General features: G+C 43.5%; 1 protein-coding gene across 3 annotated transcripts in view; it reads left to right on the plus strand.

Moving 5' to 3' along the window:
* Nucleotides 1–15,939, plus strand: part of LOC126983631 (ankyrin repeat and IBR domain-containing protein 1-like) — a 109,300-nt gene that overhangs the window by 58,869 nt on the left and 34,492 nt on the right. For all 3 annotated transcript variants that reach the window (XM_050836508.1, XM_050836511.1, XM_050836512.1), the window contains 3 exons: nt 9,437–9,609; nt 12,038–12,257; nt 14,040–14,174. In XM_050836508.1, coding sequence (XP_050692465.1) covers nt 9,437–9,609; nt 12,038–12,257; nt 14,040–14,174 — 528 coding nt within the window. The remainder of the gene's footprint in view (nt 1–9,436; nt 9,610–12,037; nt 12,258–14,039; nt 14,175–15,939) is intronic.

A 15,939-nucleotide genomic window follows, 5' to 3' on the forward strand; every position in this document is an offset into this window, starting at 1 on the left:
ACACTGGACGGTTTCCTCCAAACATTGTGGCTATGGCAAGAGAGAGAGAGAGAGAGAGAGAGAGAGAGAGAGAGAGAGAGAGAGAGAGAGAGAGAGAAAACGGGAAGAGAGAACGGGTCGTTTTGAAGCCGCAGTTGAAGGTGGCTGCCTTACAATTGGTTGACAGTTCTGAAAGCACGCTTGTGATTCGCTGGGAGTCCAATGACGTCGTCGCTGACGCTCTCCTTAACCCTATAAGCTCCGACGTTTTCAAATTTTCGCACTTCTAACACCTAGCAGCGTACTCATTTATCTGAACAATGATAACGCTCATGAACACTAAGTACTGCTACCAAATCAGTAGTGTAAAACAATAATGAATAATGAGTGAAAAGAAGCTACTGGAAAGTAAAAAGAAAAAGAGTATAAAAAAAATGGAGGTAACTCTCTCTCTCTCTCTCCTCCCTCTCCCCTCCCTCTCTCCCTCCTTCCCTCCCTCCCTCTGTCGCTTGTCACAGGCTTGGAGGGAGAATGGAGACATCTCCACTTGGCAAACAAATGTTGTACACACGCATCATGTATTTTTTTTTATTTTTTTTTATTTTTACGTTGTTGCCTATTGCGCCGGTAGGCATCTTCCCGGTGGGGCCTGATGGTCGGCCCAAGGCTTCTTCCAGGTGGGGCCTGATGGTCGGCCCAGCCCGTTCTGGCGCAGGCGAGTGTTTATAGTGGCGCCATCTTGCATTGGCTCATGCTGCCCCCCGGAACTCGCTCTTGATTTGCTTGGACGGCTTCCTCTAGAGTCCGGGTTGATGGGTGGTCTTCAGGACAGCATGTGGGTAGTTTTAAGCCACTCGGCGGTGACTGAAAAATCCGAGTGGTAGCGTGGGGATTCGAACCCGCGTCGTCCATCACGCGGCGAATGTGGGTCCAGTACGCTATCACTTCGGCCACCGCCTACCTCGCTACCTCGCTGTTGATTTTATTATTCAGGAAAAATCAGCACAAAATAGACAGCGATGATGATAAGAGATACGTACAAGTGTGTCTGAGAGAGAGAGAGAGAGAGAGAGAGAGAGAGAGAGAGAGAGAGAGAGAGAGAGAATTTCTGCCACTTGAGTAAGACACACACGGACACATCCATGGTGGAGAGCCTTTGAATTACCTTTTTTTTTGTATTTATTGTTAAGTTTCTGATACGTCAAGGGGGTGGAAATAGGTTGACCGGAAACAATTTTGTCCATTGCTGGGGCGGCGCGGCGGGGACAGCGAGAGGTTTTATACGGAGACAAGAATCACAAATATTACACTACAGACATTGCAAATACCCTTAGAAGAACGATTCGTTACATCGTGATAATAGATAAATACCTAAATAACCAGGGCAGGAAAGACGGAGAATAAGACACAATCAATCAATCAACTTGCATTTCCATTTCTATATCCTCGTTTTGGCATTCAAGAAAAAAAAATCACCCCATCAAAATCGTACCAATAATTTGTCTAGTTAACTAATCATATACAGGGGGGTCGTCTAATATGCGAGAGTATGGGCGGTTGAAAGCCTCGCATATCGCAAATTCGCATATTAGGAACCTTAAAAAGCATGTAAATAATGGTATATGGGTGGTCAGCCACATTTTTTTAACTTAGTTTCCAATGTAATAAACTGCTTTTTCGAGTTCTTTGGAGGCGCCATAATAACAACAACAGCAACAACAATAGCCCACAGGCTAGCTTGCACACAGCACAGACACAGCTTGTGAGAGCAATGGCTGCTTTAGACGTACTGATGAAGAGAACACGTGGAGCCGTCTCACAGAGTAGAGTTGCCAGATTGCGCCATTGTTTATTTCCCTTCCTTCGGGAAGTGAGTAACAGCAAGTTCATTATTTGGTAGGAAATGGATGTTAGCGAAGTCGGGAACATGAAATGAATGAAAAAAAAACTTTTCTCTTACTACCGAGTCAAGTCACCGCTCCCACGCGCTCCACCCCCCAAGGGGGGGAGGGAGGGAGGAAGGAGGTCGCATATGAGGTGGTTCGCATATCCCAAGTTCGCATATCAGGCGACCCCCCTGTATCTTCATTTCTTTTTTCCTTTATGGGGAGAAAAAAAGTGGAAAGATAACCAGCTCTGAAACCGTAGAGTAGCTACTTAGTTTTCATTATGTTTTCACTATTAGGCTACTTCCTTGACAACAAAGAGACAGTCATTTGGAAGGTTTGAGGAAGCGGGGAAGAAGAAGAATGGCCAGTACTTCGTCTGTTCTTTCTTTTCTTCGCCCCTCTCCGTCACTTGAACTGTTCTTACTTCTTTTCCAGTATTTCTTTATCCTCGATGGTAAAACAGAGGCAATTAGAATGTTCAAAAGGAAGGGGAAAGAGGCAGCGGGGCATAGTGTGGGGACAGGCTGGAGGCCTGGGGCAAGCTGACGTGAGTGACGTCTGATAGACTCAGCGTCTCAGCAGCGTGTCAGGGACTGTCAGCACCCAGCAGAGTTACCGTCACTCACTCAAGGATGTATGTTTTTTTCTTTATTAGCTATAAGAATTGTCTGGCCAAAGTAAAAGAGATAAACAAATGTTATAATGTGCGAGACACAGTTATCACCTCATGGTAATGCCAAAATAAGTATTGTATGTACACCATAATTCATCATTCAAAACGAGCATGTGTAGCCGCCGCTGCCGCCGCCCCTAGAGAGTAGAGACTCGTGCCCGTTGACACACGCCGACACGCACACACGAACGCACCTCCCCATGTATTACTGGGGTTGGGATGGCATGTTCCTCCCTTCTCTATTGTTGTTTACTTGCAACAATAAACTATCAATCAATCATCAATCACAAGCCTGTGTTGAACGGCCGCCCGTTGACAACACACACGCTAGAACTAATGCCATCTAGAGGGCCTTGCTAGAACGCACCTAGAATGCACGCTGCCAACGACGGATATAGCCTATAGGCTTCCTTCATTATGGTTACCACAGCCAGTTTGTTTGTTGGTCTGTTTAGTGTATTAGCTAAAGCTTTATTAACAAAAAAATGCAAAACATGCAGTATACAACACAGGTATATATACTTGTAACAGTAATAGTATCGTTGTATCGTATAGGTTATTGTACATCTGACCGTCAGCAGCCGTTTGAATGCCTTCCATAATGTATCGACTGTGTTTCAAAATGATTGGCGTCGGTTTCTCGAAATATTCGTGTGTTGCAAAATAACGAGGATTCATATGGTTCTTATTGATATCACATGTTAATCTAGGGTATTTTCTGCATTTATCTGTAGGACTGGTTTTCTTTTACACTTGATGATAAAAAAAATGTATCGTTTTGATAGATGTGCCTGAGGGGTGGGGTTAAGTCTACGGACTCGAAAACCCAACTTTCGATCATGGCCTGCCATAAGGGCAATGACAGAGTACTGCATAGGCAAGGGCGGATCCAGCCTTGAGTTTTGGGGGGGGCCAACTGTTCATCGACGACGGACTGTACACATGGAATTAAGTCACATCGGATTGCATTGTGCTTTTCAGGGGCATAACTCAAGAATTAGATCCAGAATACTTTTGGTCTTTATTAAGCATATATTAATATATAACATATAAGAATCACAATAATCACATCGTAATATTTAAAAACATTGCTTTCATCAGCCTTGACCTTTTTTAATCTTGACAACCCCGTCTTCTTGCCTCCATATGTAAATTTTGACCTTTACCATATACACTTGTCATGCGATATAATAAATAATAATGAAATGCTCAGATGCAATTATGTTTGCTCGTGTTTGCTTTGCTCGTAGTATGGCTTATAGGCCTATTTCTATCATCATAACTGAAATCCCCACGTCTAAATGTCATACATGTACGAGCGTATTAAAGACAATAGACCCCTAGCCCGAGGTTTATGGGCTAAAGATTCGACAGCATCGCCCTGAGTAAATTCTATATTTAGAAGTCCTTGCTGAAGCTCAACCTTGGTATTTTCCCTAATCGCTGATTGGCCGAAGAGGCCTTCCTTCTCAGCGCTTAATTCCGATTCGCTTGTGCATTGAGGCCATAGAATTGGATTTTGTTTTATGTAGTAGAGCGATGCAGTATCGACTATCGAGTTCTACATGATATGTATATGATTGAGGGAGGCTGACAGTATCTGTAACGAATTTCTTTGGGGGGGGCCAAAACATACTCTCAGAGCGTTTGGGGGGGGCCATGGCCCCGTGGCCCCCCCCCTGGATCCGCCTATGTGCATAGGTGCTTCTGTCCATAGCCTACTCATAATATGGTACGCTCCATGGCATTGCAGCAGTCAGTCTGCACCAGGGAGTGAAATGCGCGCGATTGATGTGCTCCGGGAGCTGAGAAAATGGTTCGAGCAGCGTCGCCACGGTTAGCACTCGCGGCAATCTCTTCCTGGCTTATCGCAGTCCTGCTACACCTTGGGGGATCTGTTACTTGGGATTCGGCAATTAGGCACGACAGCCTCAGCCGTTAACCCATTGCTGGGATGCCTAGCCCCGTGTTCACAGGCAGCAGTAGGCGGTGGCTGAACAGATAGCAAGACGGCCTCGCGTTCAGGAGGACGCGAGTTCAATCCCCGACCGGTGCCACCAAGCTGGGATTTTTCAGCCGCCGCCGAGTGGCTTAAAACTACCCACATGCTGCCTAGAAGACCACCTATCAACCTGGACTCTAGATTCTAGGATTAAAGATGAGCTCCGGGAGGACAGCATGAGCCAGTGCAAGATGGCGCCACTATAAACACTCGCCTGCGCCAGAACAGGCTGGGCCGACCATCAGGACCCACCGGGAAGAAGCCTTGGACCGACCATCAGGATCCACCAGGAAGAAGCCTACCGGCGCAATAGGCCAAGATGAAAAAAAAAAAAAAAAAAAAAAAAAATGAGCAGCTAATGTTTCCCTGCCTGGCCAATCACAGCAGCGGGCCTGGACCCAACCCAGAAAAGCCCAGGTATTTGTGGCAGCTTAACCGGCCAAGTCTGCACTATTGTGTTTACCACGTATACATAGGCTTTCTAGCAGACCCAGCACTGCCACAAGAAACTTTTTACGGGTCCAGTTTTACAAAACTGGAAGGCCGACGCTCTGTGCTGTTCTTAAGTGCGCGCCCGCGGCTTTATCGCTGCGTAGCTGCGTTAGCAACCTCATGGCTATGAGCACTGCGGGCTTTACCACCCAGGTCAACTAGAAGGCATACCAGAGCGATACCCTAAGCGGTCCGGACGCCCAGGCAGGCACCCCAGGGCAAAGGTCCACAGAGTATGATTTAGAGTATGATTTAGAGAGCAATAATAGAAATTATGGTTGAGAGTAAGAGAGAGTGAGAGTGTATGACATGGCTCGCTCGCTGACAATGTGGAAGGCAGCGCTGCCAGGATGGCTCACTTGTCCAGCTTGGTAACACTACACCAGAAACTGCAAAACTGGCAACTTTGGCCGCCGAGTAGAAACTGAGCCCGGATTCCGTAGGAGTGCCCACTCCTGCCCACCAATTTCTTGTTTAAGGTAAGAAAATGCCTATTTATGTGTTTATAATAGGTTAATTTATGAACAAACAGAAAAGGACGGGCTTTATCTCCACTCTTGCAGCACTCTTGGAGCACTGGCAGTTACTGCAGCAAGAATTTCTTTTACACTATGATAGATACAGCGAACACTGCTCTCATTCACGTGGTATGCTCTCCCTACCACAAAGTGACTCATCCCGAAATGTAACTTCTCCTAAATCTGAATTCTTCTGCAAGGTGCACACTTTCTCGAACGCTTTGGGATGCTTTCAGCAGATGTTTTGGTAGACAGACTCCCTTGAAAAATAGCCCAATTGTGCAGGAAAAACGTGGACCTGGCAACGCTGGAAGCCACTCTTGTCAGTCATACTTGCACTCGGCCTCCCCTCTCTGCCTCCCCATCACACTTATCTCACTATCTTGGTTTCGTATCTTTCTTCTTTCCTACCTCCTCCCTGCAGTGCGTGTGTTTGTTTGTGTGTGTGTGTGTGTGTGTGTGTGTGTGTGTGTGTGTGAGAGAGAGAGAGAGAGAGAGAGAGAGAGAGAGAGAGAGAGAGAGAGAGAGAGAGAGAGAGAGAGAGAGAGAGAGAGCACTGGAACACTGCAGGGACATTGCAGCGCTTGTTGTCTTCCACAAAGCACAGGTGCAGGAAGTGCCACACCTAGCGGGACGGTAATTATTGAGAATCAGTACGCGCCTCCAAAATACAATATTACGCCTCCATATTATAGTTAAGGGACGAAGTACATGTCCCTTAACCGTAATATGAAGGCGGAAAAACTTAAAAGTAAAGAAAAAGTGGTAAAGGTAGTGAAAAGGCATATTATACATACGCGCGATGCTTTGTTTTGATGGCAGCCGTGGGAGGTGAGCAGTGTTGCCAATGATCCGGTTAGTGGTGGTACGCTAGGTTAGCGATGGTACGCATAGTTAGCCATTAGCCCACACATGTGAGACCGGGTCCACCACGCGTGGTTATTTACTTATTTTTTTTAGAAGACGCACCTTTACCTAATACTATACCCGGCCCAAACCTTCACACAACCCTTTGGGTAAAGGTGCGTGTTCTAAAAATAAAAAAATAAAAATAAAAAAACGCGTGGTGGACCTGGTCTCACATGCATGGGCTAATGGCTATAGAGGTTTTGCAGTGACATCACGAAATAGCGTCTTCTGCACCTTGTGCGTTGTCTGCAAACCCGCTGGTGGTCCCCTCCCCAGCAAAGCGAGAAGACGCACCACGTGTGCCCCGTCCCTAAGTCACTACCCGCGGGCAAATGGCAGGGCCTTCAGCATCATTTGTGTTAAGTGATTACTCGAGATCGCTTGAGAATGCTGCGAAGCTAAATACATAGAAAAAATCAGTGCTTTTGGAGGAGGAGACTGGTAGACTAGCTGTCTAGCTGGCTGGCTGGCTGTCTGGTTGACTGGTGGGTTGACTGGTTGCCTGGTGGGTTGATTGGCTGGCTGATTGGTAAACTGACTGTCTGTCTAACTGACCGACTGGATGGCTGACTGGTTGACTGGATGACTGACTGGGTGGTTGACTGACTGGCTGATTGGTTGGCTGGCTGGCTGGTTGACTGGCTGATTGGTTGGTTGGCTGACTGTCTGGCTGGTCGATTGACTGGCTGTCCTTCTGCCTGGCCGATCTCCTGTTGCTGACCAGTGATGCCCAGGTAGGCAGCACAGGCAGGCAGACAGGTGAGGGCAGGTGACGGCAAGTCACCTTACACTACGCACTCTTGGTCACTTCCCTGCGTACACTTATATACTCCACCCAGCAATGAACTCTGTCCCTCTGTGCACTTTGCCTCCACTGAATTTCCTTTCCTATTTTCTTCCCCTGCTTGAGCGCCACCATATGTGTTTACCTCCACCACCTCATGTAAATCCCATTCCGGAGTAATCCCCCACCACACAATAAGCTAGGGGACCCGGGGCAATACCTAAATGAGTGTTACCTCATGTAATAATCTGATCAGTCTTGCCTGTAACATTTACCTCTGACAAAATGAGCACTGCAGAGTCGAGATGAAGCAGACGGCCGCCAGTTTTCCCTCCTCACAGCTGCTATCCACTTCCCCCGCTCTTCTGGATTCGCTGGAAATCTATAAAATGACAGCATCTCTCCCGTGTCAGTTAGAACATCCAACCGCACAGCATACGTATCCCATGACGAACACACAGAGCACTTGTTTAGCCGCCACCAAGGTTTGCTTTGATAAGTGACTACCACCACTGACCACCAAGATGGCCGTGCAAGCCCGCACTACCCCCGCACCCCCACTGATGACGTCAGCTGCAAAACCTCTATACGTACCATCGCTAACTGTTGGCAACACTGCTCACTTCCCAATGGCCGCCACCAAAACAAAGTGTGTGTATGTATAATATGTCTTTTCACTACCTTTACCACTTTTTCTTTACTTTTTCCTCCTTCATATTATAGTTAAGGGACATGTATTTCGTCCCTCAAGTATAATATGGAGGGGTAATATCGTATTTTGGAGGCGCGTAGTGACTCTCAATAATTAACGAGGTGCCACGTTCCCGCACCAGCCAGCACCAACGCACCTTTGTGGGTAGAGTCTCCTGAATGTGGAATGTGTTCACGGCCACCGTCCCTCACGTCTGGGAGATGAAGACACAAGAAGTTAAGCTGGCGGCTCACCACTGGAGAAACACACTTCCTACTCCAATGACACTTTAATGACAGTGCCATGTGTATATATGTGAATGTTTATAATGTAGGTTTTTAGTTTTTAGATATTTTTTATATAGACTTTATGCCCTTTGAATAGGCAGCACATGGCAGTGCACCTTTGGGTTTTTGTAAAAAAAAAAAAAAAATATATATATATATATATATATATATATATATATATATATATATATATATATATATATATATATATATATATATATATATATATATATATATAGATTTGAATAATAAAAGAGAGAGAGAGAGAGAGAGAGAGAGAGAGAGAGAGAGAGAGAGAGAGAGAGAGAGAGAGAGAGAGAGAGAGAGAGAGAGAGAGAGAGAGAGATCAACAAGTTACAACTAGACTCTGCTGGCACCATGTATCTCGATCCACCCATCTGTGTGTGTGTGTGTGTGTGAGAGAGAGAGAGAGATCTCTCTCTCTCTCTCTCTCTCTCTCTCTCTCTCTCTCTCTCTCTCACACACACACACACACACACACACACACACACACACACACACACACACACACACACACACACACACACAAACACACGGCCCATCTCCAGGAGGATGGTCTTTCAGCCTTATACTCGGGGAAATCTGTGCTTAGTGCCGGTGAATCAGTGGGATATTTTCCATGATCTTACGTCCGTGTCCTTCCCTTCCCTCTCCTCCATTTCCTCCCACGAAATGCATTTACATGTTTTGGCAATATTTAGTTGACAATATATATCTGGTTGACAATATTTGAGTGATCTGGCCACAGGGCACAACATAAACCCATAAAAATGTTAGAAAAATATGAGGGTTTTGGGGCCTGGAACAGATTAATTTTTTCTACATTAATTTCAATGGGATAAATTGCTTCCTAATTCAAGCCTTCTCATTTCGAACAGCCCAAATGAACCAATTAAGTTCAAATCACGAGGTATCACTGTATATATATATATATATATATATATATATATATATATATATCTATATATATATATATATATATATATATATATATATATATATATATATATATATATATTTTGAGCCATCTCTTTTTCTATGTAGATAGTGTACCATAATGTTTGAAAGTATGTTTTGTCTTTTATGTGCATATCAGTGTTGGCAAGAAATTTACCTTTTACCTGCTCTGCAGTCTGATGCCCAGCCCTCCCTAGTTAGTCTGCTAAGTTTGTTTGTATACCATTTCTGCAGGCCTTTGTGGAGAGAAACAAGACAATCAAGTGGTGTCCACTTCCTGGCTGTGGCAGGGCCGTCAAGTTCCCAGAAGCGGAGCTTGAAACACAACCATTTTACTTCCCTAACACAAAGCCACCACCCAAGACATCCCATGCTGTTGACTGTGGAAATGGACATTTTTTTTGCTGGTGAGCTCTTAAACCTTGCAGATGATTTGCATGAAGTAGCTAGATATATTATAATTGCTCTCTTTCATCCTTTGACTATGTTACCACTTTCTGTGAGTGATAATATTCACATGCATTTAGGGTGAAAGGGGGCAAATTAACCGTCAGGTAACTAATGATGTTTCTTGGAAGTAAAAGAGGAAAAGAGTCAGTTATTGTCTGTTCAGTATGAGCATGTTTAACCCTTTCCTTGCTAAGCGCTCGCAACGAGACTATCCCCCTAGGCACACTCAGGCACCCCAGCGGGGGAAGGGGATATCTTTTAACCGCTGTATCTCAAAAACTATTCATCACAGCTACAAAACAAAAACACCATTGGAAAGAGGAGGCCAAGATCTATAAGATTCGGTTATGTAAGCCTCTCCTGTGAACATAAAGGCACGTTCAGGTGAAATGCCCCGAGGTTTGATTTTCTCTTTTCTACAATTCTCTCGGCCCCACATGTGCTCTGCGTGTATCGAAACACACGAGAAATTAATCAAGACAAGGAGAGGGTATTCGCCAGCTGCCTGGGATTGAACGCGCGACCAGTGTGACAGGAGAGCCACTCCTTACCGAGTCGTCCAAAGAGGTACCCCACTCGCCAAGTGGGTTATGGGAGGCTCCCCTATCAGGCCTATCGCCGCACTACACAGGGGGTGTTTTTTGCTGTGAGTGTGAGTTGCGCTCGCAGCGAGCTTTTAGCACCACCAGCAAGTGACGCTAGTGTTCGCTCTTTTAACCTCTGTATCTCAAAAACTATTCATCACAGCTAAAAAACAAAAACACCATTGGAAAGAGGAGACCAAGATGTATAAGATTCGGTAATGTAAGCCTCTCCTGCAAACGTAGAGGCATGTTCAGGGGGTGTTGCCTGTGAAGACGTACAGTTATGCGTGCACGATGGTCAGCCATGTTGAGGCAACTACTGAGTAGATCTCTTGATGATGGGATGCTGGCAGGGCAGTATTGCCAACTGCAAGATTTACAACTATTTGGTCAAAATATCAGTCATGTGATAGGTGAAGCTATGCAAAAATATCATTATATTGGTCAGCAACATCCACCAGTTGCTCATCCATAGATTTTCTGCGCTTTTCTGCGCTAGGCTGATATGATTTTCCACCAAATTTTGTGGAAAACCCACTGATTTGGCAATGCTGTGGGGTGAGAAATAGTGTTGGAGCATTCTCATACGCAGGAAATTTGAGTGCGACTGGAGCTCGCAGCGAGTGTTTAGCACCACCGGCAACTTACGCTAGTGCTCGCTGCGAGTATTTAGCAACGAATGGGTTAAGATGGACACTAGACAATTCAAAGAACCCCTAAATAAATTTTTTTTTTTGTACTGAAAACCAAATTTCAGAAGCCTGTGGGCTCATATCTGAAGCTAATTGTTGTCTGTAATATATACAGCGGTCCACAAAGTTTTGCATTAACTTGATTTGTAAATCTGTGTATCATGTCAACTCCAAAATATTCAATGATTTGAGGCGTGCAATATCAAAGGATCGCACAAGGAAAGCAAGCCACCTAGCTGCCTGGATACCACATTGTCACTTCACCATTATCTAGTATGGGGTCAGAACCCTATCTGCTGCATCCACTTGTACCTACTCCTAATGTTGTTATGTCATCTGTTGAAGTCTTCACATGACAACATCAGATTCTTAGAGGAGCTCAGTTACTCTCCTTGTGGATTTCAACATTATGAAATCCTTCTTCAAAATTATGTAAGTCTTCGACTGAGAAACAGAGCAAACCTCAAGACAAAAGACTGATGCTGTTTACAACAGTTTCAACAGAACCTGAAATCCATGATGCAGTGGTATTTTTCATTGCTTGCTCATAGCAAAATTTGTGCTGTTGTGAGTGTATCAAGTGATAAAAATACCAACATCTTATGCTAATGCAGCTCCCAGACCTGAGTTGTGCAATTAGAGAGGAGGGAATGGAGCGTTCCATGCACCTCATGTACTGATTGGCACTAACTTCCTTTTGCAGAAATTCACAAAACTTTGGAAATATGCACCCAGGATCTTTAAATATGGCTGGGAGGGCTAAGGGCAACCCTGAGTACAGTATGGAAGGTTAAAAAGTGCAGTTATACAAGTGAATCAAAGACTGGAACAAATGAAACATTGAGCAAGGAACAGGACACACGGGCCAGTGTTTGGACAAGCCTTGGGCTAATTCCCTTTTTCCATGAGATCATGCCCTACCTTTCGTGGACTCGGGTTTCATGCACTTATTTGCTTATTATTTTTTAGGTGTAATTAATACATAAATCACTTGCCTGTTCCATAGAGTGCTGAAGATTTAGTCAGTTGGACATAATACATTAGGTTTTGATGATGCTTACAAACCTCCCTTGGCTCATTTCTATTGGCTGATTGTGTTCCCCCGTTAGGGAGTGTCTTGGGGAAGCCCACTCACCTTCTGGCTGTGAGCAGTGGATAGAGTGGCAGGGCAAGGTGGCAGAGGTGAAACCTGAAGAACTGCACATCAGCTCAGGGGAGACAGAAGATGCAGCAAATTTCCTTTGGCTGGTGACCAACTCCAAGCCTTGCCCCAACTGCAAAAGTCCCATTCAGAAAAATGAGGGATGCAACCACATGAAGTGTTCCAAGGTAGAAGTGATAATAACTGTAGTAGGGGTTGAACAGCAGCAGTGATGATAGCAGTAGTAGTAGTAGAAGTATTGAAAGTAGAAGCAGTGATAGTAGTAGTAGTAGTAGTAGTAGAAGTATTGAAAGTAGAAGCAGTGATAGTAGTAGTAGTAGTAGTAGTAGTAGTAGTAGAAGTATTGAAAGTAGAAGCAGTGATGATAGTAGTAGTAGTAGTAGTAGTAGTAGAAGTATTGAAAGTAGAAGCAGTGATAGTAGTAGTAGTAGTAGTAGTAGTAGAAGTATTGAAAGTAGAAGCAGTGATGATAGTAGTAGTAGTAGTAGAAGTATTGAAAGTAGAAGCAGTGTTAGTAGTAGTAGTAGTAGGAGTGTTGAAAGTAATAATAGCAGTGATATTAGTAGTGTAATTATTAAATTATCAATTAAATCAAAGAACACTGCTCTCTCTTCTTATTGTGGGAATAGAAAAGTTTTCAGTGGAGTTTCCTTCCCTTCCTTTCTTTATGAATTTTTCCCTCTGCCTAGCCTTTTCCTGCAGGGAATATCTTGTATACTATTCCATAGAAACTATATTAATACACTCAATATTTTAAGAATGTCTCTGAACATCAAACCCTTTTGTTTAATTGATATACTTGTCTAAAAGAGACATTTTTTGGACAATTTTTTTAAGGTCAAGTTGACTTTTGTTTTAATACTACTTTTCTAGAGCCCTGAATTTATCATACAGTCAAACATCAAGCCTTGGCAGGAGCCCTGGCAAGAAAGGGGACAGGTCCAAATGGGGCGTCAGGACATAATTATCTTAACCCGCAGAGTGACAGCCATAATGAACCTTGACCCTTCTGTAGTAGCCAGTTGGTGATGTTAGTGGTGTGAGTAGTGTAGTGTAGAGTGTGGGAGCAGTGCCATTGCATGCGTTACTGTGTCCCTCTTTTCATTTTTTATCTGCCTACTTTTCCATAAGAAAGAAAAATCCAGAACATGAATATCCAATTTTGACAGTTTAGATTTTTTTTCTGCTTTTACGTATTTGAGTGATAAGGACTTTTATTCAATAAGAGCCTTCTTAACCATTTTTGTAGAGATTCCTGAACCAAGAACACTCCTGACCTGAGAGTAAGTAGAGTACCAAATTTTTTCTATATAAGCATCATGAAGGAACTGCTCCAGGAAAACTCACATCACAGTGATCATGCATTTATTATTCCATGCCTTGCAATGGAGCCAAAGCCATCACAGCAGTGCAGGAAAAAATATTTGCCTATGATTGGACTTCTTTTTTTTTTCAGACAGTCATACTCAGGCTCTTGGGGAGAAAGGTTCATTAATTCTTGAAATATTTGCCAGCAATTGCTGCAAACTGAGACCTAGGAAAATAAAGAATAACAGAAACCTTCTGTTTGAACTCACACACTCATGATGTCAACACTGAGGGAGTTTAATGCTCCCTCTTGGTAATGATGCCTTAGTTTTTGTAATACTCTTCTTGTTTTGCCATATTTCCAGTGTATTCTGGAGCTTTATGTGCCTCAACATTTGGTAAATAAACTGAAGCCCCCAGAAAAATGGCATCCATGGAAGAGTTGCCCCCCCTCACCTTGACCTTGTAAAAATTGTGAAGTGTTTTACTCACACTAGTATATTCAGTACAATTGAAACACATGCAGACAAGTAATTCAAGGGTTTAACTCATCTATAATTTAAAAAAAAAAACTGAACTTCCAGTATCTAAGAACTTTCAGACTCCTAATTAAATCTTTCATCAGCTTTTCTCCTTTTCAGTGCAAGTTTGACTTCTGCTGGGTGTGCTTGGAAAGCTGGAAGAGGCACTCCTCTGCCACGGGCGGATACTTCCGCTGTAACAGGTTTGATGCACAGAGCAAAGCAGATGAGAAGCTCGGCGTGCTGCTGTCAGAGGTAGGTTGAAAAATTGCAGCACTTTTCACAGAAATAAAGGCTGCTAGTTCTGTGATATTTTACATTTTGTTCTGTACTTGGTGCCTCTTTCTGCTGCTTGCATTTGCTTCCCTAATTTTTCTTTATGTCTTAACCCTGCTCTGTTAAGCTTACTTGTACAGTAGAGAGTTGCAGTTAGTGATTTTTCCATAAGGGGTGTCATTATATGAGACAGGTCAGTTCCAAATGATTCACTTTGTGAAGAAATACTGTAGGCCATCTAGACCTTACCAATCTAACTTAAAAGTACATTTGCAATAAGAGACTGATGCTTGAACACTGGAAAGTTAAAAATGGGAATACTTCTTCAACATAACTGATCCTATTTTTCATAGAGGCAGGCAGGGTAGGTAGTTCAAAGAGGGACCCTTTTGACATCGGCCAAAGGTCCGGTGATGTCCACGGGTACTGGACACGTGCCAGGTCATGTTTGGGTACTGAAACAGAAGTCTGGCCATACATCACATTCCATTCTCCAGACATCATCCACAACACCTGCTGGGTGGCGGCATGCACACCAAACATACTTATTTATTGTTGTTTTCATGCTGTTTAGCAGTTGTGATGTGACCTGACAGTATGCGTAGTAACAGCCGTGACCTTCAGTTTAGTATGACTGGAATCAGGTACATAAGTAATGTGCAACAGGATAATATCTTTGGCAAGTCAAGGAGCTGATAAAGGAAATGATAGACACTGCATATATCTCTCTCTCTCTCTCTCTCTCTCTCTCTCTCTCTCTCTCTCTCTCTCTCTCTCTCTCTCTCTCTCTCTCTCTCTCTCACAGGAAACTGGAGAATATTTTTCTATTACATATAAAATATGATAAATATTAGCCCGTACAGCACCGGCCGATTTAAATATTTTTGGCTTGCCCAGTACCATCCAATTTTTTTTTTTTTTTGTGTGTGTGTGGGGGGGGGGTGCTTGAAAACATTACATGTGATGAGAAAAGTGGAAAAAATAAGAAAAAAACATATGTCATAGACCTACTTTTCGCAGGAGAACCCGCGTTATTTCAAAAACGCGTAAACCAAACTCGCGTAAATCGAGAGTTACCTAAACAAATAAGGATTCTTCTTGAGACTATTCATTAATACATTCATGAATGCTTTTCATTGAAAATACTTTCTTGACGTAGTTGGGTATAGCACTGCTCCAAGATTATGCAACAGTAAAATAAGCTCATGAACCTGTACTATTCAGGACCATCACATGTCCACTCAGAAGGCTGAAGTTGTAAGGAACAACGACTGATATTTCTGATAATAAATTTTGAAGTATTCGTCATATTATTTGCAGAATATGAGAACTTTTCCCTTGTAAAGGCAATCCTCGGGTTATGACAGCCTCAACCTACTACGTTTCATGGTTATGACGCAGTCCCCATAAATGATTAAATAATTCTTGTTCCAACTCTAGATGTTTGTGTCTTGAATACGAACTTCACGCATGATAGGTTGTTGAGTGCAGCGGAAGAATACGTGGTCACCAAGCATTGCACTGAGGCTGACGCGCTGTTGACATAACGCTTGTACATCATTTGGGTTCCTTTGACGCTGTTTTTTTTTTTTTTTTTTTTTTTTTTTTTTGTGTGTGTGTGTGTGTGTGTGTGTGTGTGTGTGTGTGTGTGCCCTTAATCATGCCTCCTAAGTGTAAAGGTGACTCTTCCGATGGCAGTGCTTGTAAGGAAAGCCATCGCTATGGAAGTGAAATTAGACATTGT

The sequence above is a fragment of the Eriocheir sinensis genome, chromosome 5 (assembly GCF_024679095.1).
Source record: "Eriocheir sinensis breed Jianghai 21 chromosome 5, ASM2467909v1, whole genome shotgun sequence".
NCBI classification, from domain to species: Eukaryota; Metazoa; Arthropoda; class Malacostraca; order Decapoda; family Varunidae; genus Eriocheir; species Eriocheir sinensis.